This window comes from Panthera pardus, unplaced genomic scaffold (assembly GCF_024362965.1).
Source record: "Panthera pardus isolate Hobbes unplaced genomic scaffold, ASM2436296v1 HiC_scaffold_16, whole genome shotgun sequence".
NCBI lineage: Eukaryota > Metazoa > Chordata > Mammalia > Carnivora > Felidae > Panthera > Panthera pardus.
Window position 1 is genome coordinate 152,563,799 of NW_026526721.1, and position 27,171 is coordinate 152,590,969.

General features: G+C 47.1%; 1 protein-coding gene across 1 annotated transcript in view; it reads left to right on the forward strand.

Moving 5' to 3' along the window:
• The window catches only part of TRANK1 (tetratricopeptide repeat and ankyrin repeat containing 1), a 97,452-nt gene that overhangs the window by 41,663 nt on the left and 28,618 nt on the right, over window positions 1-27,171 (forward strand). Inside the window, exons 9-13 of the mRNA XM_053904040.1 lie at window positions 5,574-5,744; window positions 14,531-14,692; window positions 16,903-17,157; window positions 19,015-19,191; window positions 19,845-22,778. Coding sequence (XP_053760015.1) covers window positions 5,574-5,744; window positions 14,531-14,692; window positions 16,903-17,157; window positions 19,015-19,191; window positions 19,845-22,778 — 3,699 coding nt within the window. The remainder of the gene's footprint in view (window positions 1-5,573; window positions 5,745-14,530; window positions 14,693-16,902; window positions 17,158-19,014; window positions 19,192-19,844; window positions 22,779-27,171) is intronic.

A 27,171-nucleotide genomic window follows, 5' to 3' on the forward strand; every position in this document is an offset into this window, starting at 1 on the left:
CTGGTTTCCTTTTTGACATTTAGATCCTTGGTCCATTGGAGTTTCATGCAAAGATCTAGTTTTACCATTTTCCAGATGTCCACTTACTTGTCTCAGCATTATTTATTTATTTTATTTATTTTTCAGCATCATTTATTTTTAAAGTGTGGAAGACCTCAGGGATCTGAGATGCCACTAATTCTGAACTTTCTCTCCTGGTCTACTAGTCTCTTTGCCTGTTCACGGAGGCTTCTTTGAATCGCCTTTCAAAAACTAGTTTAAAAATTAAAAGTACGCTTCACACCAAGATGGCTGAGATACAAAAAGATGACAGGAACTTATTGACGAGGATGTGGAAAAATTGGGAATCAAAAATGGTGCACCTGCTTCGCAAAACAGTCTGGCGGTACTCACGTCACCATATGATCTGGCAATGTCACCCCTAGGTATATGCCTCATGGAAATGAAAACGTATTCCAACAAACACTTGCCCGTGAAGCTTTATAGCAGCCTTATCGGATAAGAGCCAAAATAGTTCAGGCAACCCAAATCTCCATCAATTGCTGAATGGACAAAAAAAGGCAGTACATCCATACAGTGCAATATTATTCAGCCATAAAAAAGAAGGAAATATTGATACATGCTACAACATGGATGAACCTTGAAACATTATGCTGAGTTCGAGCCCCGCGTCGGGCCCTGTGCTGACAGCTCAGAGCCTGGAGCCTGTTTCAGATCCTGTCTCCCTCTCTATCTGCCCCTCCCCCTCTCATGCTCTGTCTCTCTCTGTCTCAGAAATAAACATTAAAAAATTAAAAAAAAAAAAAAAGAAACATTATGCTGAATAAAAGAAACCAGACACAAAAGACCACATACTGCACGATCGCATTTATATGAAATGTCCAGAATAAGGAAATCCCTAGAGACAGAATCAGATTCCACGTTGCCCCTGGGGGTGGGACAGGGGAAATATGGAGTGACTGCTAATGCATATAAGGTTTCTTTTTGGGGGGATGGAATGTTTTGGAAGTGGATAGTGGTGATGGTTACACAACTTCATAAATACACAGAAACCCACTAAATTGTACACTTTAAAAAGGATGAATTTTATGGTATGTTCAATCAAAAAATATTTTAAGGGGCACATGGGTGGCTCAGTCTGTTAAGCGTCCGACTTCGGCTCAGGTCATGATCTCACGGTTCGTGAGTTCGAGCCCCGCATGAGGCTCTGTGCTGACAGCTCAGAGCCTGGAGCCTGCTTCAGATTCTGTGTCTCTCTGCCTCTCTCCCACTCACACTCTGTCTCTCTTTCAAGAATAAATAAACATTTAAAAATATTTAAAAAATATTTTAAAAGCAAAAAAGAAAATTGAAAGGCATGCTCTTGGTTGAAAAGAAATCCAAACATTTAAAAAAGATATGTGATCAAAAGTAAATTCTCTTTCACAAAGTCAGCTACCAAGCATTTTTTTCGTGAGTCTTGCCGGGATATATACATGTGTGTACCTGTGTGTACATGTGCGTGTGTGTGTGTATCCAATTTTTATTTTCCTGCTTTAAATATGAATGTGGGCATACTCTACATTTTATTGAGTAACTTGCTTTTTCCCTGAACAATAATCTTGGCCATTTTCCCCTACTAGTAACTGCATAGCTATTTCATTTTTTTTTTTTAACAGCCCACAGTTTTTTCTGACATGGCTGTACTTCACTGATGGGTGTGTAAATGGTTTTCAGTTATTTTGCTACCGAAAATAAAGCTCAGAGAATATTTTCCTACATACATCTTTGTGCACTGCTGGGAATGTATCTGTAGGATTATTTCCTAGTTGAGGGATTGTTTGTTCAAAGAATTGTACATTTTATTTATTTGGATGACTCTCATTTTATTTAAATTTTAAATAGATTACATTCACAACTCAAAAGATACAAAAAGTATTGAGAGTCTTTGTCCTTTAGCCTTAAAAACCAATGTTACCAATATCTTATGATTTTTTCCTACAAATATTCTATGAATGTATAAATAAAAACATATGTGCAACTTTAGGATGTTAGCATATTGGCATGTATCTGGCTTTTGAAAGCTATTGCTAATTTGAACCCCAGAAAGGTTGCCCCAACAGTGTATGAGTTTTCTCCATTTTTAATACTTTTTTGATAGATGGAGAGTCAGGAGCTCTCCAGCGACTTTAACGTGGCCTGAATTCCAAATTCACCATTTAAAATAATTGCAGCATCATCGAGCCTCTGAAATCATCAGTTCTGTCGGCATTTTGGTGGGTGGCAGTTGTTACTGTGGTCTTCTTGGCTCTGGATCAATGTGGTTTGGGAGGCCCAGGAGTACAGTCTCAGGGAATTACCAGAGCCCGGCAGCAGCAGGACCCAAAGCCTAGAAACGGTCATCTCCTACAACTGACATCAAGCCAGGCCAGGAGTAGTTGCACTGGACTTGGTTATAAGCTGCAGACGCTCCAACTGGCTTTGGCAAGAAAGGGGATTTATTGGCTCATGTGACTCAAGAGTCCAGAGTTGGGTCCAGGTACTCTAAAGGTGTTTTCAAGAATCTTTCTACCTCTCAGCTCTGCTTTCTTCTGTGTTAGGTTCCTTCTTAGGCAGGCTCTCTTTCAGTTGAAGCCAGCTGATATTAAGTTTATCTTATGCCTATTTGTCAATCGCAGCCAAAGAGGATACCTCCACTCAGTATTTCAGCTCAAGTCCTAGGAAGGAGTCTTGGTGACTTGACGTTGGTCACATGCCCTCCATGAACCAATCAGTAGAGCCAGAAGGATGGGATGATCTTATTGGCTAGTTCTTGGTGAGGCATTTTCCCCGGAGCTGGGGCTGGGGCAGAGCTCCGGGATGGAATGATCTGATTGTCCAGATCCCGATCAGGCGTTTGCCCCTGGATCTGGGGCTGGGGCTGGGGTTGGTTGGGGTCGGAGCTGGGGCCCTGGCCGAGGCCGTTGTGGAGGATGTCATGGTGGTAGAATGTGTGTCTGTCTGGTGTTTACTCACATCAAGTCAGGTAGGCTGGAAAAGGTGCTTCTCAAAGGAAAACTGGGCTGTTGTTACCAGGAAAAAGGGTAATGCGTGCTAGTCAAGTAAAAAAAAAAAAGTCTAGTGTGTCTTCAAATTTTGCCTCTTTATCTCCTTCAAGACTTGAAAACCTATGCACTTTACATGTTTTCATGTTGACATCTAGAATTTTTTATCTGTGAGTCAAAAATGTGTAAGAAAAGGTAATTTTCAGAATTGTGTACACAGATATTTTAAAATACACCTATTCTCTCTCTCTTTCATTTGCATATACTAGAATATAAATGCTACAGCAATTTTGATGTCCTCTAACATCTGTGTAAAAAATTATGGACCAGCTCTTTAGTAGCCAAAAATATCAAATTGTTCATTCATTTTTTGGGGGGATCATATCTCTCGTTTACTTTTCAGAGAGAAGTTTACCCTAATATAATTTATGCCTGAAAGTCTCATCAGCCGTCCAGTGATCTTCTTCTGGAACAAAAATACTTATATGGCTTTAGATTAAAAAAAAAAATTTTTTTTTCCTGTGATTTAAAACTCTAGAGTTAGTCTCTTTTCTAGATTTAATTATTACAAAATTGCTACTCCAGATATCATCAAAGCCACAGCACTCTATTAAAATCTTCTGTAACTAATTATTAAAGAGAAAAATAATAATTTCGGAGGACAGTACGAGGGGGTAGCCTGTAGTTCCTTCGAAAAGAGTCACCTGGCGGTCACCTGCTCCTCCCTTCTGTTGATACTGTGCGGGCCAGGAATTTTCACCTCCTTGGGGCAGTACATGAATTCGCGGTCAGTTCTCTAGGCTGTGTAGCAGATCCCTGTAAATGTAGTGGCTCAAAACAGCTCAGTTCTGTAGGACAGTCGTCTGATATGACGTGACTGAGTTTTCCACTCGGTGTCCCCTGAGGCTGGTGTCAAGGTACTGACGGGGCTTTGTTCTCATCTGGAATTCCGGGCCCTCTTTCGGGGTCACACGGTGGTGGCAGAAACCGGTGCCCTGCGGTTGTAGGACTGAGGTTCTCGTTCCCTTGCTGGCTGGCAGCCAGAGGCTGCGTCAGCTTCTACAGGCCCCATACATTCTTTGTCATGTGCCCCCCCCCCCCAAAGCCAGCAGGGGAGACTTTCTTTTGTGCATCACACCCCTCTCGTATTTTAATTCTTTGCCCTCTTCCTGACCTGTATACCTTTGACCTTTATGTAGTTCAGGCGGTTAGGTCAGGATAATCTCCATATCTTCAGGTCAAGTGCTTTGGGGCCTTGATTACCTGTGCGAAGTCTCATCACGTTTTGACGTTTAAAATTTTTTTAAATGTTTGTTTATTTTCAAGAGAGAGACAGAGACAGAGAGCAAGCAGGGGAGGAGCAGAGAGAGGGAGACACAGAATCCGAAGCAGTTCCAGGCTCCGAGCGGTCAGCACAGAGCCCGATGCGGGGCTCGAACTCACAAACCGTGAGATCATGACCTGAACCGAAGTCGGATGCTCAACCGACTGAGCCACCCAGGCGCCCCTGATGTTTGTTTATTTTTGAGAGAGAGAGAGAGACAGAGAGCAAGCAGGGGAGGGGCAGAGAGGGAGACCCAGAACCCGAAGCAGGCTCCAGGCTCTGAGCTGTCAGCCCAGAGCCCGACGCGGGGCTCGAACCCACAAACAGCGTGCTGATCGATTGTGCCAGTGCAGCTGGGCAGTTGGGGGCTGTCTTAGAATTCTGCCTGCCCCAGTGAGATCCTTGATGGGTAAGAAGTTTGACTTTGTAATTTTGTCTCATTTTTGACTAGGAGAAGCGCAGTTGTGACTGGGGACATGGGAAAAGGGAGCTCTGTGAACAGGATGATGCCTGGATAGGTGCCTTGTCAAGGTGGTGAATTTTAGGAAAACATGGGCTTGGAAGTTGGGGATCAGGCGTTGATTTGCTTAACTCTCTGTGCCCACATAAGTCTTTGTACCCCCAGGGCTACACCCGTTCCATTCGGAAACCTGTTGCATCCGTGACCACAGAGGCACCTTGGTGCTCGGCAAATAGATATGTCAAAGCAGCAAATGGAGCTGGCAGCCAGAGGGTTGGGACTGGGAGGGTGGAAACAGTGACAACAAAAAGACCCTGATGCGAAAGCAATTGCCACTTTCTTCTATCCCCAGACAGGCTTTTTTTTCCCCCCCTTTTTTTTTCTGGAAGAATATTCTGTTTCCCCTCTAGGGAATAAAGAAATCTGAAGTCACAGCTTGCTGTTATCCTTACAGCTGTAACTGTTGCTTAGTAACCAGATCCCCCCCTCTCCTTGCGTGTTGCCAAGGAGAGGGGAGAAAGGTAGAGAGGAGAGCACTTCTGAACCTCTTAAAAGCTATTGTCCTACCCACTCCACACAGGACTTCTCGCTCTGGGAGTTGGGTGGATTGCCCAAGGCCAGCAGTTAAGATTCTAGAAGCAGAGGGACCTTGGTCTCCTTGCCCCAGGCTGCTTGGGCAGAGAACTGGGAGGAAGAGCCTTCATGGGGACGTCTCCTTATAGAAGGAACCTCGACAATCCCCTGTTGTCGTTTTGGCCTGCTCTAGCACAAACAGAGGACGTACAGATGCTCCTGAGCTTTGGGGCAGACCCCACCTTGCTGGATCGACAGTCCCGGTCTGCCATGGATGTCCTGAAGAGGAATAAGAACTTCAAAGCCATCGAGAAAATCAACAGTCACTTGGAAAAGCTGGCCACGTGTTCCAAGGACCTATCAGGTACAGCTTCCGGTGAAATAACTTTTTTGGAGGTGGGGGAGGTGCTAAAACTGGGTCTGTGATATTAGATGCGAATCACTTTATGCTTTCTTAGTATATGATGATGGAGGTGAGACCCCTCAACTTTGGAAAACTTGTTTGCCTGTTTGGAAAGATACAGTAAGACAACTCTTACTTACAGAGTGTCTGTGACATTCTGGTAACTTTGCTAGGTCCGCCTTTGGGCGGTATAGGTGACTTTTTTTTTCCACGCATGCACACAGTAAAAAAAAAAATATATTCATACAAAACAGGAGATAACAAAAATGAAGCCTACTCCCCAGAAGCAACTACAGCCAACAGTTTAAAATACATTCGTATCTCTTAAACACATATGGTTTATCAGTATGGGACAGCATCTATTGACTGGCTGCCGTATCCGATGAAATGCAACAAGTTAGCTCTAATTGTTGTATTTTGCCTAGTAATGTTATGTGTGTCGTTTACATTCTGCTCCTTACCGCTGAGTTTTCTGTGCTTCATCCACAGATGAATTCTAGAAATGGAATTCTAGTAAATGGCATTTACATGGTAGTGTGGTTATGTAAATGATTATGTAAATTATGTTCTGCAACTGGTAGCCTAGCTGAAGCCGTAGAAAAGAATCACCAAATGTCCCGAAAACTTTGCTCTTTAATTGTGATACTATTTAAGCATCCCGGTTTAACAAAACATATACATTATTGTGTGGATGTGTGTATTTTTCCTGGAGGAGAGACATGGATAGTAGACTTATGGAGTTTTTTGAAAATGTCTTTATGTTGTCCTTACACTGGTTGAGTATAGGCAGTGTTTTCTTGAACACAGGTATTGTGTTTTGTCGATTCTAAATTGCAGTTTCCCCCCACATTTTAACGTCTTTAAAATCGGAGTGTGTTTCACATGTGGCATGTCGATTTGGGGGCAGCTGTTTCTGGTGTGTCCATCAGTGTGTGGGGTCTTAGATTGATAGAATATTCTGTAAAACCTTGTTCCTCCCAACTTTGGGGAAACTGTCATTGTCTTCTAGCCTCCATTTGCTACTGATTAGAAATCTGATGTCAGTCTCGTTTACTTTCCCTTCTAGGACTTTCTCTGACCTTCGAGTTTTGAAATGTCCCGGGGTATTTCTAGGTGTGGGTCCTTTTTCGTTCTTTCCGCTTGGCTCTTGTTGGCCCCTTTCAATCTAACTTTTTTTAGCACAGGGAAATTTATCTTTTAGCATTTTGTTCCCCTCCGATGCCTTTTTGGTGCTACCATTAAATGGCTGCGCTTCCTGAATTTATAACACGTCTCTCTATTTTTCCCAAATGTTTTCTAGGTGCTTTTTCTTCCCAGATCTTTAACTTGGTCTCCAGCGTTTCTTTTATAACTCAGCTCGCTCTTTGCATATTTTAATTTGGAAACTCAGTTTTAATTTCTAGCAACTCTTGTTCTCTGATTCTTTCTTTTCTTATCTATGGCAGCTCGTGCTTGTTCCGCATTCGCGCCTGTTCTTGAATGGCATTTGAGAATATTGCAAATTTCAGGGCGTCTGTGTGGCTCAGTTGGTGAAGCATCTGACTTTGGCTCAGGTTATGATCTTGCAGTTCGTGAGTTCGGGCCTCGCGTCGGGCTCTCTGCTGTCATCGCAGAGCCCGCTTTGGATCCTCTGTCTCTCTCTCTCTCTCTCTCTCTCTCTCTCTCTCCCCCCCCGCTCCCCACTGCCCCTCTTAAAAGCAAATAAGCATTAAAAAAAAAGAATATCAAGAATTTCTTTCCTAAAAGAATGTCATCCTCTCTTCTCTGAATTATTTGTTTCTTTGGCAGTTAGTAGATTCATTTTCTTATTTCTCTTTTGTGCTATTGCTCTTCCTTTTTTTTTTTTAAATAACAAAAATTTTTTTTAATGTTTATTTTTGAGAGAGAAAGACAGTGTGCGAACAGGGGAGGGGCAGGGAGAGAGGGAGACACAGAATCCGAAGCGGGCTCCAGGCTGTCACCGCAGAGCCCGATGTGGGGCTCAAACTCACGAACCCCTGAGATTGTGACCTGAGCCGAAGTCGGAAACTCAACCAACCCAGCCCCGCTGCCCCGCCCCTGGGGCCCCGCTGTTGTTCTTCCTTAATTATCTTCTGATCTTTGGATGGTTTTTGTGCATGAATGAAGAACTAGACTGCCTAATCCTCAATAGATGGTTAGTGTGTGTTTCCTGAAGTTATCTGGATGTGTTTCCCCCGGAAACACTGCCCCCCGCTGGAGTGGGTAAGTAGGTGACAAGGTGAAGGAAGCCCATTGGGTGTGTGTGTTGGAACCAAAGGCAGTGGGACAGGCAAGGTCATCACAATTGCCAGGGTATGGAAGGTTTTATTTGGGGGAGAAACTGCTTTTCATTTAATATCCCTGTGCCCCTCATTGCCCTATGTTTTTATTTTCATTTACTTGTTTAAAATATCTTCTGTTGTTTCCATGAGATCGTGGGAATGAGGGGACTGAAGTGTATTTGCAGAGTCCTCTGTTTCTCATAAATGATCTTTTAAAGCTGTGACATATCATGTTTATTTTTTATTTATTTTTTATTTATTATTATTTTTAAATATAATTTATTGTCAAATTGGCTTACATACAGCACCCAGTGCTCATCCCCACAAGTGCCCTGCTCAATGCCCATCACCCATTTTCCCCTCTCTCCTACCCGCCCCCCCACCCCCCATCCACCCTCAGTTTGTTCATGTTTAGTTTTTAAATGGTTTTGTGATTTCTTCTGTAAGGTAGTGTAATTAATAAATCATTGTGAAATTATTTCCTGAGAGGTTTATGTCTGTAATCTCAGCTTCGGGATGGTTTCTACTGTTTGAGAAACTGACACTAACCAAACAGATTTCTTTGCCAGTGAATTTCCAGGTTTTAAAATAACAACAAAAAAGGACCACCTGTTGATGGTAGAAAATGGCCGATTTGTTTGCAGATTTTTCACTTATGTTTAATTTTGTGTTTGCAATTAGTTCTAACCCTAATTCTTAGAATATTGTATATGTGTGTATGTATGCTATATTTAGGGCTACAGACATTAGCATTAAGTCATTCATTTTTGTTTAGTTTTCAAAGTTTTGATTTTTTCAAGTTTTTTTTTGTTTTTGTTTTTTGTTTTTTGTTTTTTTTTTTAGACTAGAATCTTTGAGTATCTGCTAATCCTAAAAGCATCTCAGTTTCTGAGACAGGGTCTTGTTCTCCTTTCCTCTCTCTCCACCTTCACCAACTAAATTTGTGGCCTAGGTTTGGAACTGGGAGAAGAGATTCAGTAGAATAGCAGCCAGTTCCCTTCTTACCTATTAGAATTCAATTATACTCTCATGGGAAGAAAAGCACATTCAAGAGGAATGTGCCTTGTTCCAAGCCTGCCGTTTGTCTCACTGAGTAGTTTGTGATGACGGTGGATGCTGTGAAACCTACAGCCTGCGTTGGTAAGCTTATTGGATATTACTTTAAAGTTTTCCGGACCGTCAACCACGAATATTTTCTTGCCGTGTAGAAGAGTATTGAAACCATAGGGAAACCCTGAGTCAGAAAAGGCAAAAGAAACTGATAGATAGAAATTGGAGAAGAGGAGGATGACAGTTGTCAGGACGAGCTAGCGAGTTGGAGTCTTCTGGTAGTGTATTTCCCAAAGACTCCGAGCAGTGGAACCCTTGTAGAAGTCGTTGGAATATGTCTGTATTGAACGTCATTGAGCATCAATACGGCTGTGTGGAGTAGTGTGCGTAAATTTCATTTCTAAGATTTTTGCCAGTTGCACAAACTTTAAAATCTAAGGTGGGGCCCGGGAATCTTTGTAGACGAGTACCATGCAATATAATTTTCTGTAGTGATGTAAATGTTCTATATCTGCTCTGTCTCATGTGATAGCCTTCTGGTCACATACGGCTAGTGAGCACTTGAAATGTGTGACCCATGCAACGGAGGAACTGGAAATTTCATTTTATTTAATGCATTTTAATTCTACTTAATTAAGTTAGTGGCCATCGTAGTGGACAGTGTAGTTTTAGACTTCAGCCCCAGCGTGGTCTTTCTCAGCAGCGTAGTAGTTGAGAAGACAGGCAGAGGGAGGGCCCAGGGCTATGGGCATAAAGGTAACTCTCCAGTCATAAAGATTAGGGTTTTATGGACTTTAATCCTTCCCCATCCTCACACATTAATGGGCTGGTTCGAAACACACTATCTTTGGGAAGGGTGCTGCTAGAGAGTTGGGGACCCTTGCTCCTGACCTGAGTCCACGAACTTAATCATTTTGTTTTTTACATCTGGGGTCCCAAGTAAAGCGCCTTCAAGACCCTAGCTTTTCGTACCCGGACGGACAATATTCTAATGTACAGAGTAGGGTAAAAGAAGCTGTCACCCTGGGCTCATCCTGGGTGTCTCTGCGCCCCGTTTTGATGATTATGGCGACAACGTCTTTGGAGAGGATGGCTTTTGCACCTAGGTGAGAAATAAAGGGTCTTCCTGAAGACTTGTGCTGTTCTCTAAACCAGAGCTTCTGATGTTAATGGGAGCCATTTGGGAGGTTGTTAAAATGCAGATTTTGATTCAGCAGGTTCTGGGCAGGACCTGAGATTTTGCAGTTCTTGCAAACTACCTGGGGAAGCTAGAGCCCATTTGGAGGAGCAAAGCTTTAGTCCTAGAGTCAGGGTTACATACAGCAGTCCCCCGCCCCATCTGCAGGGGACACGTCCCGAGACTCCCCGTGGACGCCCGCAACCGTGGACAGTACTGAACCCCAGATGTCCTATGTTTTTTCCTATTCATACATCCCTATGATAAAGTTTAATTAGGGCCCAGCAGGAGATTGAAAACAATAACTAATATTAAACAGAACCGTTATAACAATCTAGACTGTAAGAAGAGCTAGGTGAATGTGGTCTCTCTCGCTCTCTCAAAACACTTTATTTGTACTCTTCTGGCCCTTCTTGTGATGATGCGCGACGATAAAATGCCTGCCTGATGAGGCGACATGAGTCTGAGGTGGGCACTGCGACAGAGCCTTAGGGTACTACTGACCTTCTGACGATTTGTGAGCAGGAGCACCGTCTGTTTCTGGACCGCAGTCGACCGTCGACCGTGTAACTGAAACCTTGGCGAGGGAAACTCTTAACTGCCTTTCCCTGCCTCTCACGGCCACCACCAGGTGGCGGCAGGCCCACCGCTCTGGCCTCTGTCGCTCTTCTCTCAGGACCGGAGCCCTCATTTTCCTCATTTTGTACTATCTGATTCACTTAGAATGAGGACCATTCCAGGCCTCTGAGGCCTTCCCTCCAGGGCTCCAGTGGGAGCCAGCTGCGTTGTGTTGTGCACAGCCCTCGGAGGACACGAGAAGCTTCTCTCTGTGTGTGTGGGCTTCCCCCGTAGACGGAACTTGGGGCTCAGAGGCCCTGGTTTGTCATCTTACCAGCCCTCAGCACCGAGATGGTGCCCCATTTTCATACATACAGGAATCGACCTAAAAGATGTTCCTGATATGTTTTCCTTATTAAAAAAACAATGCATTCTTTTTAAAAATTTCACAAAGTATAGAAAAGGAAAACAAGAAAATATTAATTTTCCATAAACTCACCTCCCTCCCCCCCCAAATTAATATGTTTGTGATTTGGTCATTTAGTCTTATTCCATGCTTTTAAGGTTATACATTTTTCTTTTCTTTTGTAAAAGTGAAATGAGTACATAAATTTAAATTGATAAAATGTGTGTACTAAAATTTAACCGGTTTTGCCTTTTTTAGCTTGAAAGAAGAATTTCAGGCAAAAATGAAATCTCTTTTTGAAATGGTTTGTTTCTATGTTCTAACACTTCTGAGCACGATTGCAACTCCAGAAGATCTCTTTTCGTTCTAACTTTTGATTTAATTTTTTTCCAAAAATTTTTAAATGTTTATTTATTTTTAAGAGACAGAGAGAAACAGAGCACGAGTGGGGGAAGGACAGAGAGAGAGGGAGACACAGAATCCTAAGTAGGCTCCAGGCTCTGAGCTGGCCTCACAGAGCCCGATGTGGGGCCCGTGATATCGTGACCTGAGCCGGAGTCGGACGCTTAACCGACTGAGCCACCCAGGCGCCCCCCCCAACTTTTAATTTTAAATCTGCTTATATATATCTCTAGTAAACCTGATCATTGTAGAAAATTTGTAAAAACAGACTTTTATGTAAAAACAAACATTTATTTTATCCAGTCTTTTTGTTGTTGTTATTCAGCACTTACATAATCATCTTAAAAAAAAAATCTGTGATTATAATGTATAAGCAACTTTATATTCTGATGTTTCTCTTGTCTCTTATTAAGCTTATGGAAAATTTAGAACAAAACAGATTCAGAGTAATAAGCAAGTCGCCTGTGTCTGCCCAGAAACACCATCATCAGTGTGTTAGCACCTTTCCTTTTATGTGTCTTTTTAAACAGTTTTTTAAGTTTACTTATTTATTTTTGAGAGGGAAAGAGAGAGAAAGAGAGAGCACGAGCTGACAGAGAGGCAGAGACAGAGAGTCCTAAGCAGGTTCCGCACTGTCAGCATGGAGCCAGATGTGGGGCTCAAACTCACAGACCACGAGATCATGACCTGAGCGAAACCAAGAGTCAGACGCTTCGTCGACTGAACTGCCCAGGAGCCCCCTTTTACGCACCTTTACATTGTTGATATCATTCTCTGGTTTCTTTCCTGACGTGTGGAATTTTCTCTGACCCACTGCTTGACTATTCAGAACCACACAACCATGCGTTTATTATACAACCGCATCTAATTGTCTGTATTGTCAAGCTTAGTATATTTCTGTTCAGTTTCAAGAAGACTTTTATACTAGTTTCCCTAGTGGAAGAATGATGTTCTAGAAAAGCTGTTGATGGCGTGAGGTCGGGCACACGAGACTGATGGAAGTGGCTCCTTTTCCAAGGGTCCGGTTGTTCTGTGAATTTCACTGTTGTGAAACGCTGTTGTGTTGTTCTATGAATTTTCACTGTTTTCTATGTGTTCGTTGGCATCTTAGGATGAACTTGGGAGGGCCGATCTGGGAGTGCTAGTCAGTCAGTGTTACACCACATACACGTTTCCTGGGTCTCTGGCTGAGGTGATGTAGATCTTCCTTTGCCACGTGGTTTCCATCTCTTTTTCTGTGGAGGATGGTGTAAAGTGGGTCTTGCTTCTGTCTGGCACCTGGAGGTCTCTTGAGTAGAAGTCAAAGTGCGTTTGTCCCCGAGGTCAGTATGTATTGCTGTGTGGGTGTATGTGTGTGTGTTTCTGGTGCTCTGACTTGATGTGTTGAAAGGGGATCCCGGTGTATATCAGAAGGCACAGCAGGTAATGTTGGAACTGTGCTTGGATCCTGGGTCCCTTTCACCATTGTTGTGTGCTCCCTGACATGCTGTGCCTTCAGTGTGGGAAGCCAACACCCAAGGCTTGCTCTCAAGGAGACCGGCTTATGGAGCCAGTTTTGCTTGTGTTCCTTCAAACCAGGAGTGCTTGGGAATTTACACGCTCTCAGGGCAGCCTGTAGCCAGTGACACAGTGAGGTGAGCATTTGAAAGCCCGTCTCCCTGACTTCTCATGGGGACACCTGTTAGGAGTACTCACGTTGGAGCTCCCCTGTGGGTTCAGGCAAGGCCACCTGGCTTCCTCCCTGACCCCTAATCTGCTTCCCCCATTTCTCCGCTGGTCGCCTCCTTCATGAGCAGCTTGCACACAAATCCTTGACTCGGGGCCTGCTGCTGGGGAAGCTGATGAAGACAGGATGCTTTCAATCTTTTTCTCATTTTCAACTAGTTCATCTCTTTTAAAGCGTCCCTGCTCTATTAGAACATGACGTTGAATATTCGTTCGTCTCTGCACGATGTGATGGCACTTGACGCCGTGGGCCAGGCCCTTTCCACTGGGTGTGAAAACACACAACCTATGTGCTCAGTAAGATTCCGTTGTAAGCACGAGCGCTTTCTGAGTGTATCACCTGATAGCAAAATAAAACATTTGTCCTTTTCAACATTGTCTCCGCGGAGGTTTTCTAATCATGGCGACTTTCTCAAGTAAATGGAACCAAGGGGGTATTGTCTTCCATTCTCTGGCCAGAGAGGTGACTCCTTCCTCTTGGCTTTTTCCTGCTTGCCAGTAAGACTCACGGGTGGCTGGCGTGTGGTTGGATGTTACTGTGGTGCTAAGCCCTCCTCTTGCTGTCTTACTTCCCTGAACTGTTGTTATGTCAGTTATCTATAGCCATGTAACACATCGCTCCCCAAATGTAGTCTCTTGAAGCAGCCAGCACTTATTTCGCTCATGATCCTGCAGGTCAGTAGTTTAGGCTGGGCTGTTCTCGTAGCTTTAACTGAATTCCTCCTCCAAGTGTCTGTGGACGTGCCGGTCTTGGCCAGGCCCTTTCACGTCTATGGAGCCTCAGTTTGGACAGCTGGACTGATTCCTCTTTGTTCTACGCTGTCTCTTGTCCTCCCAAGGATGAGACTGGACCTATTCCCATGGCAGAGGCCTGGGTCTCAAGAGAGCAAATAGAACTAAGCCAGGCCTCTCGAGACCCCGCCTCAGAACGAGCATCAAAATCACACCCACTGCATTCTAGAAGTCCAGAAGCCAGGCCAGAAGCCAGGGTGGGGAGGAGAAAAGGCTCCACCTCTTGATGGAAGGTGATGCGAAGTCACCTGGCAAAGCACGGGCGTACACGGAGGGGTGGAGACCTGGGGTTGTTTTTGCAACCTGCCATGGCTGTGGCCCCTGTATTCAGAAGCATCGTCTGCTTGTTTTGTAGGACTGACCAATGGTGATGGACCCGCTAGCGAGACTGACACTTTCCGGAAGGCCGCTGAGCAGCTGGTCAAGTACATGAACTCAGGAAACCAGCTGCTGCATAAAAACTTTCTGAAGCAAGAAGTAGTTCAAAGGTTCTTACGCCTCCTTTCTTCTCTGCAAGGTAATTTTGCTCGCAACGTTCGGTTGTGCCAAAGATGATTTATGCTCACTAAAACTCTTTTCTAGTATCCTTAAATTTTTTTAAACATTTATTTATTTTTGAGAGACAGAGAGAGACACAGCATAAGCAGGGGAGGGGCCGAGAGAGAAGGAGACACAGAATCCGAAGCAGGCTCCAGGCTCGGAGCCGTCAACACAGAGCCCGACGGGGGGCTCGAACCCACAAACCGAGAGATCGTGACCTGAGCCGAGGTCAGATGCTTAACTGACTGAGCCACCCAGGCTCCCCCTGTTTCCTAATATCTTTAAAAAATTAATTAAAAAAAATAAAAGTGATGAGCTACATGTAAAACATTCAAACAGCACAGAACATTATTCAGTGGAAAGTCTAGATCATGCACCTTGAACTTTAGTCCCTAAATCCCACCCCCAGCATCAGCCTCTGTTTCCGGTTTATCATGTATCCTGCAACAGTTACTTTTACATATATGATCGTTTTTTAAATACTACAGATGTTTTTCTCTTCTATAGATAGTGGCTAATGTCGGGATATAAAGTTATTGTAGAATTGAATGTAATTTTTTTCATTAGGGGGAAATCAGGAAAGTTCTAGAAAAGAACTTCAGAGACACATTCTAGATAACTAGGGAAGATTCTAGAAACCCTAAGTAGGTGAAAGTTAGTACTTTTAAAATTGGGCTGTAATGCATTCACTCGGACCATCCAAAGGGCTGAGATTTCTTAATTTTCCAGAGAACGCAGGAAGGAGTAGCCAGTGGAAGGAAAATGCTCTTCAGGGTATGCAGCAGGTTAGCTAGGGTCCCTACCTGCTGAGATGATGGGCGTAGAGCACCTCGTCCAGGGTCCTGTTTTTCTCGTTTTCAAATGAGTATTTTCAATATTAAAGTGAGTGTTTATTTTAGAAATCTTCGAGAAAGGTGGGAAGCAAAAACTAGCAAGGCACATTAAATTGCTCTCATTTAGGTAACTCTTGATTTCTTCCCTTCTTCTCTTCCTCCCTCCTTTCTTACTGCCAGGATTGCCAGACAAACTGCAGAATGCCAGTTGAATTATAATTAAAAATTTTTTTTAATGTTTTATTTTATATTAGAGAGAGAGAGAGAGAGCGTGCACAAGCAGGGGAAGGGCAGAGAGATGGAGACAGTCTGAGCTGTCAGCACAGAGCCCGACACGGGGCTCGAACTCACGAACTAACTGTGAGATCATGACCTGAGCAGAAGTGGGACACTTAACCTACCGAGTCACCCAGGCGCCTTGAATTATAATTTTATTTAAAAAATTTTTTTTTTTAACGTTTTATTTATTTTTGAGACAGGGAGAGACAGAGCATGAACAGGGGAGGGTCAGAGAGAGGGAGGCACAGAATCTGAAACAGGCTCCAGGCTCTGAGCTGTCAGCACAGAGCCCGACACGGGGCTCGAACTCACCGCAAGATCATGACCTGAGCCGAAGTCGGCCGCTTAACCGACTGAGCCACCCAGGCGCCCCTATAATTTTAGATAAACAATGAATATAGCTTAAGTGTGTCCCAAATAGTACGTGAAAGATTTAACTGGCATCCTATGTTTTTATTTGCTGAATCTGGCAATTTACTTACTGAGGACCTCTGTTAGAAGTTTCCCATCCATGGGCTATACCAGCGTCATGAACTGGGATAACATTATCTTGTCTCTGATGGAATACATCAGAGATCAGATGGAAACACTTGGCATCTTGTGATGTGAAATTAGGAATTTGGGTTAAACCATCCTCTCGCTCCCATCCGGCAACTGTTGATGTAATTATTCTACAGTGCCTCGTTGCATTTCAGTGTTCCTTAAGCAGAAGACACTCTTTATATTATGCAAGACTTAAGGCAGGCTCTTGCCCTTCTAACCTCTGAAGAGTGGCCTGACTTACGTCTTCTTCTAAGACACAGTCATCTTGCTGCCCTCCTTCGGGGCCAGGCTCTACTCTCCTTCAAGTGTTTCTAACCCTCCCAAGAGGGTCACATGGCCGGTGCTGCTACTGATGTTAATGAGTGGCTGAGTTGTGTGCTCAAAGGAATGGCTTGTTTCTGTTTTCCCCAGTGCTTACAAACACTGACCGGTAAATTCCTGTTAATTATGCCTAAATGTGTTGAGCGGTATTTGCGTTCAGAAATCATATGCACCTTTTTTGGGGCGTGTGGTGTATTCTTATTTTTCAAAGAAATTCCTCCTGACCTGGTCTGTGACATTAACCGTGACTGCGCCAACACCTTCATCAAGTTTTTGCTGGAGAAACAGAAGTGGCCTGAAGTGCTTCTGCTGCTGACCCGCAAGGTAAATGGGGAGCCGCCCCTGGGCGACTGCCTCCTCAAGGGCTGCAACTTCTCCGACCTTGACCTCTGCGCCCTCATCCCCCGCCTCAGCGCTTGGGACCCTCGGAGGATACAGCTCCTGGGCTGCCTCATCGACAGTGGAGGTGAGAAGGCCCGTGACGAGCCCTGGAGGCTTGTCCCCTGGGATGTCAGGCCACCGCTGGTCGCGGGGCTTTCACTTGGTTTTGGAGATTCCTCTAAATGTTGCCTCATTCTCTTCTTGGGGAGCGTCTCATTTTGCAACAGTGGCCGGGTTAATGCCCTGTCGGTTGGTGCTGGCCTGTAGCTGGCCTGTAGGAACTCTGTGCGTCTTTGTGAATTCCACTTACCTTTCTTGTCTTGTCCTCTGCCTTGTGTGAGGAACCTCAGGTGCGTGGAGGGGCCCTTGGCCCTGGGTGTGGCCCACGGCAGTCTTTTCCTTCCGATGGCCGGCCGGACTCTTCCCTCCGCTCAGGATGCTGTGTGCATCCCTGTCAAAGTCTGGCATTCTTTTCTAGTCAGTGGACTGGGATTTGGTGCTTGTTTTTAAAGACATGGCCAAATAATTGCTGGGTGGAAACATCTGCCATTGTAATCAGCACAATCACTGTATGTGGGTCAGTGTATGTCCGGAGTGAGCCATCGAGTTGGTCTTCCTTCCTTCCTTCCTTCCTCTCTATTTCTTTCTTCCTTCCTTCCAACTTTTATTTATTTTTGAGAGAGAGAGAGACAGAGCATGCGTGCAAGCGGGGGAAGGGCCAGAGAGGGAGGGAGACACAGAATCCGAAGCAGGCCCCAGGCTCCGAGCTGTCAGCACAGAGTCTGATGCGGGGCTCGAACCCATGAACCGCGAGATCATGACCGGAGCCGAAGTCGGACGCTCAACCGACTGAGCCACCCAGGTGGCCCGGATTGGGTTTATTTTAAAACTAATTTGGGAGCACCAGCCTCCTCCCACTTCCCTCTCTTCCCCCCTCTCCCCCCCCTCCCCCCGCCCCCAACTAATGCCACTACAAATTGTGGGGCTTCGGGCATGCTATTTCTGCCTTCATGTCCTTCTTTATAAAATGAGAATGATAACAGCCCCCCCATTCTTAGGTTGTTTTGAAAATAAAATGAGTTCATGCATGCAGGTTCTTGGAAGAACACCGTGGCTGTGTGGCTTTCTGCTTGCTTGGCTGTTTAAGGGGGAAGGCCGTTCATTGGTCCTCCGCTCTCAAAGTGCCACACAAAGCCTGCAGGCGTTGGCTGTACCCACGTTTTCCAGGAGGTAGATGGAATGCCCCCCGTAGTTTAATGCCTTTAAACCCATTCCTCGAGCAGAGCGTTGCTACTACCTTTGCCTGGACCCTGGCCGTCATGGGATTTCTCTTTCGTGCCCGAGTCAGCGAGCACTTAGGAAGCGCCTCCCTGGAATCGGGTTCTGGGGGGGCAAGGGCGGAGCGAATGTGTGGCTGCCGGGGGCGTGTGCGGAGTGTAGGGGTGGAGGTCGGCAGCCTGCGGTGCAGAGGGGGTGCGGACGGGGCTAGAAGGAAGCCGATGTCGGGGGTGGAGAGGTGTCACGGAAGATGGCACTTGAGGGTAGAAGGGCAGCCTCAAGAAGGAGCTCGGTAGACGCAAAAGATTCGGGGAAGCCATACTCCTATCACCTGATCACCGACTGTGTGTCAGGGAGGGCGGCGGGCAGGCCCCGGCGTTTCCGTTGTTCACGGGCCCTGTCCCCGCTCCCGGCCAGTGCTGAAGATGTGAGGGGGAGCAGAAGAGTGGGGAGCGGCACGGCCCGCGGACTTGGGCTTTCACCCGGAGGGCTCTGGGAAGCCTTCGCCTCCCAGAAGGGGTGGTGGTAAGAGGGGCTCAGAAGCCGGGTCGGCGTCAGCTCTCGGAGTAAGTGGCAGAAGGGGGCCCCTCCTCCTCCGGTGAGCCAGGCTGTACCCCGTCACAGGGATGCGGCTCACGGGTGTCCTTCTCTTCTGCCTCCTCAGCCTTGCCCGAGGGTCTCCAGGACAGGCAGGAGACGCCGCTTGTCTTGTGCCTGAAACACGAGGACTTTGAGCTGGCTTTTCTTCTCTTGACCAAGGGTGCGGACCCCCGCGGTATCACCCTCACGGAAGGTGATACCCCTCTGCATGCAGCGCTCCACATCTTTTTAGATATCAGAGGTAGGCCTTTATTTTTTAAGCAGTCTTCTCCTCGGAGGGGCAGCTGGGCATTAGAACTGATGCCGTGCTTTTTTGTCTTTCCTGTGGGGAAAGCCAGCGCTCTGAAAAAGGCCCATTTCCTGGTCAGGCCCACCTGTTGTCTCCCGGCCCCTCACCCATAGCTGGATGAGAAGGGGCAACCGTCACGGTGAATGGTCGGCGCGGGTTGATTCTTCACCTGGCTGCCCGTAGCCGACGAATACTTCCCGGTTATCGACACCATTTTCAGGGGCCCTGACAAAAATCTTATGTCAGGAATGCTATGAAGCTATTTCAGGGTTTCTCAACCTTGACCCTATTGACATTTGGACTAGGCGATTCCTTGCTGTGGGGGCTGTCTCGTGCATTGTAGGATGTCTAGCAGCATCCTGGGCCTCTACCCGTTAGATGCCCATCCCGCCTCCCAAAGTGTGACAACCAACGGTGTCTCCAGGCGAGGCCAGGTGTCCCTCGGGGAGCAGACCGTCCCTGCTTGTGAACCCCTGGGCTGTCAAGTACTTGGGGGAAGTTTCGTGCTCTGAGATGCCCCTGGCTGGCGTCTCTCCAAATCCAGGGGTCTCTGTGCCCTGGGGAGAGCGACGGAGCACTCACAGGGTTTGGTTTGTGTCTTTCAGCTGACATCGGTTTTAACTTCCTCAGCCACCTGCTGGATCTCTTCTGGTCGAACCCCGCTGAATTTTGCTACCTCAACCCCAACACCCAGGACAGCAACGGAAACACGCTGATGCACATCCTCTTCCAGAAGGGCATGCTGAAGCGGATGAAGAAGCTAATAGACCTGCTGGTGAAGTTTGACATCAACATCAACCTGAAGAACAAAGAAGGCAAAGACGCGCGGCACCGGATCAAGAAGAACGATGCCCTGCTCTTGGCCTGGAACAAAGCTCTGGCCGAGTCCAGGCACAGGAGCCGGCAGGATTCTGCCGCCCACTCGGGGAGGCTCCCGAGGCCCGCCGCCCCCGGTCACACGTCTCAGCTCAGGTCCCAGGGTTCATCCAAGTCTCTGTCGTGCAGCATCAACGCCAGGACCCTGCCCAAAGGAGCTGTGGTCCCCGACAGCTGGGAGACTCTCCCGGGTGCACAGGCAACGAAGCAGGAGCCGGGGGCCGTCAGGCCCTGCTCTCTGAGAGACCGGCTGGTGCGGGACATCACGGGTTTAATTCAGCAGCTTGAACCGAATCCGTCCCTCCCAGAGGACTGTTCTCAGGGCTCTGAGCCTCTGGAGACAGGAGCTGGTAGGGAGGTAAAGAAGGACGAGCTCCAGCGAGCCCTGGGGGCGCGAGGCTCCGACTCCAGTGGGAACAGCCACACCATCCTCGAGGCAGGGGGCAGACTTGCTCAGGCGGGCCTCGGGGCCTCGCGGCTCGTTCCCGCTGGCCCCAGAGGGAGAGAAGGCAGTGACGATCTGGACAGCTGGAGCACGCAGGAGATCGAGGCCTGCCTCCAGGACTTCGAGAACATGACATGGGAGATCGAGTGCACTTCGGAAATGCTGAAGAAGCTGTCCAGTAAGGTAATGACTAAGGTCATGAAGAAGAAAGTCATCCTAGCCATCCAGCAGCTGGGGAACGGCGAGTGGACCCAAGGCCTCCAGAAGCGGCTGAAACATCTGAAAGGAAGCATCCGGCTCTTCGAGGCCAAGCTGGACAAGGGGGCCCGGATGCTCTGGGAGCTGGCCATCGACTTCTCCCCTCGATGCAGCGAGAACCCGGAGAAGGTCATCACCACGGAGCGGACCCTGCGCTGCCCGGAGAAGTCGGGTCGGGTCTACACAGAAATCATCCGGATCTGGGACATCGTCTTGGACCACTGCAAGCTGTCGGACTCCATCAGGGCCATCTGCAGCGCCTATAACCGGGGCCGGTCCTGCGTCCTGCGGAAGAAGCTGAAGGGCATCCACCAAGGCCAGGTGTCGGCCAACGTGAAGGTCCTCAAGCGCATACCCCGCTGCTACGTGGAAGACACGGAGGCCGAGGAGAGCCGGGGGCACGCGGACCCCGAGTACTTCCCGCCCGCCAGCGCGGTGGAGACAGAGTACAACATCATGAAGTTCCACAGCTTCAGCACCAGCATGGCCTTCAACATCCTCAACGACACGACGGCCACGGTGGAGTACCCCTTCCGGGTGGGCGAACTCGAGCATGCCGTGATCGGCCTCAACCCCAGGCCGCTGGAGCCCATCATCCTCATCGGCCGCAGCGGCACCGGGAAGACAACTTGCTGCCTGTACCGGCTGTGGAAGAATTTCCACGGTTACTGGGAGAAGGCTGGGCAGGCGGGAAGCCCGCTGCTGGCCGGACAGATGTGGCTGAAGAGAAGGCTGGAAGTAGACCCCGGAAAGGAGGGTCCGGGTCCGGAGAAAGAGGAAGAGGAGGAGGAGGAAGGGGAGGAGGAGGAGGAGGAGGAGGAGGAGGAAGCGGAGGGCTCCCGGGAGGCGGAAGCCGTGGACGGCACAGACGAGGAGCAGGACCCTGAAGCCCGTGCGGGGGGACCCGGCGGGGAGCCGGGGGGGCCTGGCCGGGGGGCCGAAGCGCGCACCCCAGAGCATCTCCGCCAGCTGGAGCATTTACATCAGATCTTCGTGACCAAGAACCACGTCCTGTGCCGGGAGGTACAGCGGAATTTCATCGAGCTTTCCAAGTCTACCAAGGCCACCAGTCACTACAGACCCCCGGAACCCAACGTCCACAAACTCCAGGACCTGAGGGACGAGAACTTTCCGCTGTTTGTCACTTCCAAGCAGCTGCTCCTCCTGCTGGACGCTTCTCTGCCCAAACCATTTTTTCTGAGAAACGAAGACGGCAGCTTGAAAAGAAGCATCGTGGGATGGTCCACACAGGAGGAGGTGACCATCCCCAATTGGCAGGAGGAGGAGGAGGAGGCCGAGGCGGACGGCGACAATGGTGAGGAGGATAGGGCGGCGGAAATGCGTCCGTGCGACAGTGACCCCCGGGTGTATGTGACATTTGAGGTGTTCGCCAATGAAATATGGCCCAAAATGACCAAAGGGAAAACCTCCTACAACCCTGCACTGATTTGGAAAGAGATCAAATCTTTTCTGAAGGGGTCCTTTGAGGCCCTCAGCTGCCCGCAGGGGAGACTCACGGAAGAAGCATATAAGAAATTAGGGAGGAAGCGGTGCCCCAATTTCCAGGAAGACCGGAGCGAGATCTACGGTCTCTTCTGCCTGTACCAGCAGATCAGGTCTCAGAAAGGTTATTTCGACGAAGAGGACGTTCTGTACAACCTGTCCCGGAGGCTGTCGAAGGTCAAGGTGCTCCCGTGGTCCATCCACGAGCTCTATGGCGATGAGATCCAGGACTTCACTCAAGCCGAGCTGGCGCTGCTGATGAAATGCATCAATGACCCCAACGCCATGTTCCTCACGGGGGACACGGCCCAGAGCATCATGAAGGGGGTGGCCTTCCGCTTCAGCGACCTGCGCTCTCTGTTCCACTACGCCAGCAAAAGCACCGCGGACAAGCAGTGTGCCGTCCGGAAGCCCAAGAAGATCCACCAGCTGTACCAGAATTACAGGTCCCATTCGGGTATGTCCGGGCTTCGTGCCTGCCTGCAGGGGAGGTGCCTGGGTGCTGGCCTGGCACTGCTGGGCCTTGTTAGCTGAAGTGAGGGGAGTATCTTGGAGTCTGTGAGGAAATGAGCCCGTGAACGAGAGATCCTGTGGTTTCGGCTGCCGCTCATCCTTAGGCTGATAATTCAAGCTGCGGCCGAGTGGAAGGTGCATCTTGGGGACCTTGCCATGACGTGAGAACATTCCAGGGGAGCACTGAAAGTGCTCGAGAACGTCTGCTAAAACACTTGGGAAGCAGGAGCTTGTGCCATATACGGCAATATGCCGATGACCAGTTACTAATCCCCAAAGCGGCACTTCTCTCCAGGAGAAGCCAAAAGAGAGGGCTAGGAGGCAGTCGGGAATAGCACACACTCAGGTGCTTTTAACCTGAACCTCAGTTGTGCCCCTTCCTGGCGCCAGGCAGCTGAGGCAGAGCACCTGTACTTGATCGTCACAAAAACCCTGCCGGTTAGGCATCCTTCCCATTTTACAGAGAACACCAAGGGGCAGAGGGTTTGAATAACACGACATCCGCGCTGGAGCCCTTCCTTTATGGTTTACAGGATGCTCGCACGTTCACCCCCCTGTGTCCTGCATGTGTCCGTGAACAAGAGACTATCATTTTACACGCTTAGAAACTTTATCTGATGGCATCGTGCCAGACATATCTTCCTGCCACTTTGCATTTTTGCTTCATGCTATGTTTTGAGATTTCTGCATATGGACAATGTGGAGCTCTAGTCCCTGCAGTCGTGACTCCTGTCAGCGTCCCATTTTATGGCTGTACCACGACTTGTTATTCATTTTCCAGTAACGGGCGTTAGGCAGTTTTTCACTGTGATCCCGGAGTGAACCTTCCTGAGCAGATCTCTCTGGATCTGTGTTATAGCCTCTTGCTTTGCTCCTGGGGTAGGTGTGAAATGACATCTGGTGTGGCTTGAATTTCCATTTTCCTGAGATGTGGCATCCTTTCCTGCGTTCACTGGCTATTCGGTATTCTGTGAATTGTCTGCTCTCCTGTGCCTGCCTTTTTAATGAGTTGTTTCTCTTACGGATTTGTTCAGAATTCTCTATGAATTCTGCCTTCACATCCTGTGTTGAGTATGTTTATTGCAGATCTTTTTCCCAATTCTGTGGCATGTCTTTTTAACTTTGTTACGGTAAAACGGTATGTACTTAATGGTGCTCTTTAGTAGGAAGATACTTTAAATTTTAACCTATGAATGTTTTCTTTTAAGATCTGTTCTTTTGTGTCTTACAAAATTCTTCTGATCTAGAGTTATTAAGATATTCTCTTAGATTATCTTCTAGTGATTTTAAATTTTGCTTTTTATATGTAGGCAGGTATTTAATGTTTATTTGTTTTTGAGAGACAGAGAGAGAGAGAGACAGAGCACGAGGAGGGGAGGGGCAGAGAGAGAGGGAGACACAGAACCCGAAGCAGGCTCCAGGCTCTGAGCCGTCAGCACAGAGCCCGACGCGGGGCTCGAACTCACAAGCTGGGAGATCATGACCCGAGCCGAAGTCAGACGCTTAACTGACTGAGCCACCCAGGCACCCCTGTAGACGGGTATTTAAATTTGGGTAAATTTAACTAACTAAATTTAATCTATCTAAAATGTGTGTGTGGTGTGACAGTGTCTTTGTTGAACTAACCCTTCTTCTCTGATCTAATTTGACTTTTTTCCGTAAGGAGAATCAGCTGTGTTGACGCCATTCACTTCTTGGCCCACCTTTGCCTCTGATTTGTAAGGCTGCTTTTCTCCTGCATCTGTGACTCACGGTTTTCTTTGATTTGTCTCATTTGTCTGTTCTTGTACTATTATCACGATATCACATTTACCATAGTCATCAGATTCTCGGACTCTTTGTAATTTTGATTGGAATTTCATTGAATTTATTGCTCTTTGGGAAGAATTCACATCTCTCCATCCTTGGGATTTCTGAGCCATGACCTTGGCATGTTTCTCTATTCAGATCTTTTAGTGCCTTCAGTAATATTTTATCATTTTCCGCAGACATTTTACACAGCTGTTAGATTGGTCCTCGGGATCTTCTACTTTTTGTGACTCTCATGGCTGCCCCCTTTTCCCGTTCAGTTATTTATTTTACATTTCTAGTCAGTTATGACTGGTATAGAGGATGCTGTTGGGTTTTATACGTTGATCTGGTCAATTTAACAATCTTGCTGAACATTCTAACTTTTAGATTTTGGCATTTTTCTGCAGATAAGGGTGGTATTTATCTTCTTTTCTATATTGATCATTCTTTTTTCCTGTTGTATTTCATTGGTTAGGATCTTAAGTAGTAGCTTTAACAGGTATCTGTTAAAGTCCACATAAGATGTACTAGATTTTGGAGACTTTATAACAGATGCCTGTTATTTCTGAAGTTAATGGGACCATTTCTAATATTTCACCATTTACGTCTGATGTTTCTTGTAGGATTTGATAGATGCTCTTTTTCTAGATGCATCTCAGATTGGCTTTGGTTTGGTGGAAAGAGAAAATACATACATACCACACATACACATAGACATGCACATTCACACACACACACACACACACACACACACACACACACACACTGTGAAATTAGATTAACATTCTGATTTGTTCAGCCAAGGAGTCAGAAAATGATCGGAAGGCAGGTGGCCTCCCAGAGTGCAGGGGACGCCACAGAACTCAGCCCAGCTTCCCGGGCTCCAGAAGACCTCACAGATGTTGCATTTGAATTGTGGGACCTGGCTGGGCCTGAGCAGTTCAACTTCTTGTTCTTCTGTGGTCTTATCCCTGAGACTTGGGTTGTGTAGGAAGAGCTGGCACAAAGTAATTTACGCTCTTCGTATAGGAACTAGAGCCCTGACCCTTTTTCATCCGTTCAGGAATCATTTGCAGAGCTCCTACCCTGCCTGGCACTGTGTGTGGACTGGATGACTCCCTCTTTTCGTCCCCAGGGAGTGGCTTCAGTGGCACCCATTTTGTGTCGTTGGATCCAGTGGCAGGATCTGGCACGAGTAGTTGGATGAGCTCCTCATTCTGGTCGACCCCCTGGTTCAGCGCTGCTGGTCCGGGGCCAACAGCCTTTATGGTTGGCATGGTAGAGCCTGGCAGGGGGAGTTGTTCCTGGGACCAGTTCTGGTTACTTTGGCTAAGTAACCCGTGAGGATAGCGACTGCATAGACCCCACCTCCCACCTCCTCTCTTGGGATAGAGGGAAGACTGTGTGTATACGTTTCTGGTTATAGAACCAGGAGAAGCCCGGATTAGATGTACTAGATATAGGGACTTTGTAAAACACAGAAACTGTTTAAAAAAATTACAAGCTACCTGTAGGGCCGCTCACTGCTAATATTTTGTTTCATGTCCTTTGGATCTTTTAAAAATATACATGATATGCATTTATCATGCACCTGTATGTATTGATTATGTGGTGAATATACACTGTGTTTAGTGAATATTTTCTCTTACGCTGTATTCTTTTTTTAAAATTGAGATTCATGTAGTGCAGCATTCACCTGCTCATTTATTTTTTTATTAAAAAATTTTTTTTAATGTTTGCTTATTTTTGAGAGAGAGGGAGAGAGACAGAGTGTGAGAGGGGGAGGGGCAGAGAGAGAGGGAGACACAGAATCCGAAGCAGGCTCCAGGCTCCGAGCTGTCGGCACAGAGCCCGACGTGGGGCTCGAACCCACGAACTGCGAGATCATGACCCGAGCCGAAGTCACATGCTTAACCGACTGAGCCACCCAGGTGCTCCCGCATTCACTTGTTAAAAATATGGAAGTTAGTCGTTTTAATATATACACAAGGTTGTACAACCGTCACCAACATCTAATTCCAGAACATTGTCACTCATCACCCCAGAAAGAAAGCCTGTACCATTAGCAGTGACTCCCCGTTCCCCTCACCCTCCCTCCTCTGGAAACCACTAATCTACTTTCTATCTCTGCATTTGCCTGTTCTGGACATTTCGTGTCATAGGAATCGTCCAGTATGTGGCCTTGGCTACGTGATTAGCATAGCGTTTTCCAGGGTCCCCTGTGTTGGAGGATGTGCCAGAATTTCATTCCTTTTTACGGTGGAACCATCTTTTATTTTTTGGGTGTGCTCGCTTAAATTTCTCTAGAAGGCATTGAAGTGGGTTCCCATTTATCACTGCAGCGAGCACTTCCCTGCCCTTTTCTGATGCTCCCATGAGTATGGATCTCTGGCCTTTGCTAGCTCTTAAGGGGGAGGGAGCCTCAGTAGCGGCTGATTTGCTTTGACTCAATAGTTTCCACCTGTGGTCTCACTGTATACATCTAGTAATATTATTATTGGATAGTAAAAGTTCTCATTATTTGGTGATGATAGCAATTGGGACAC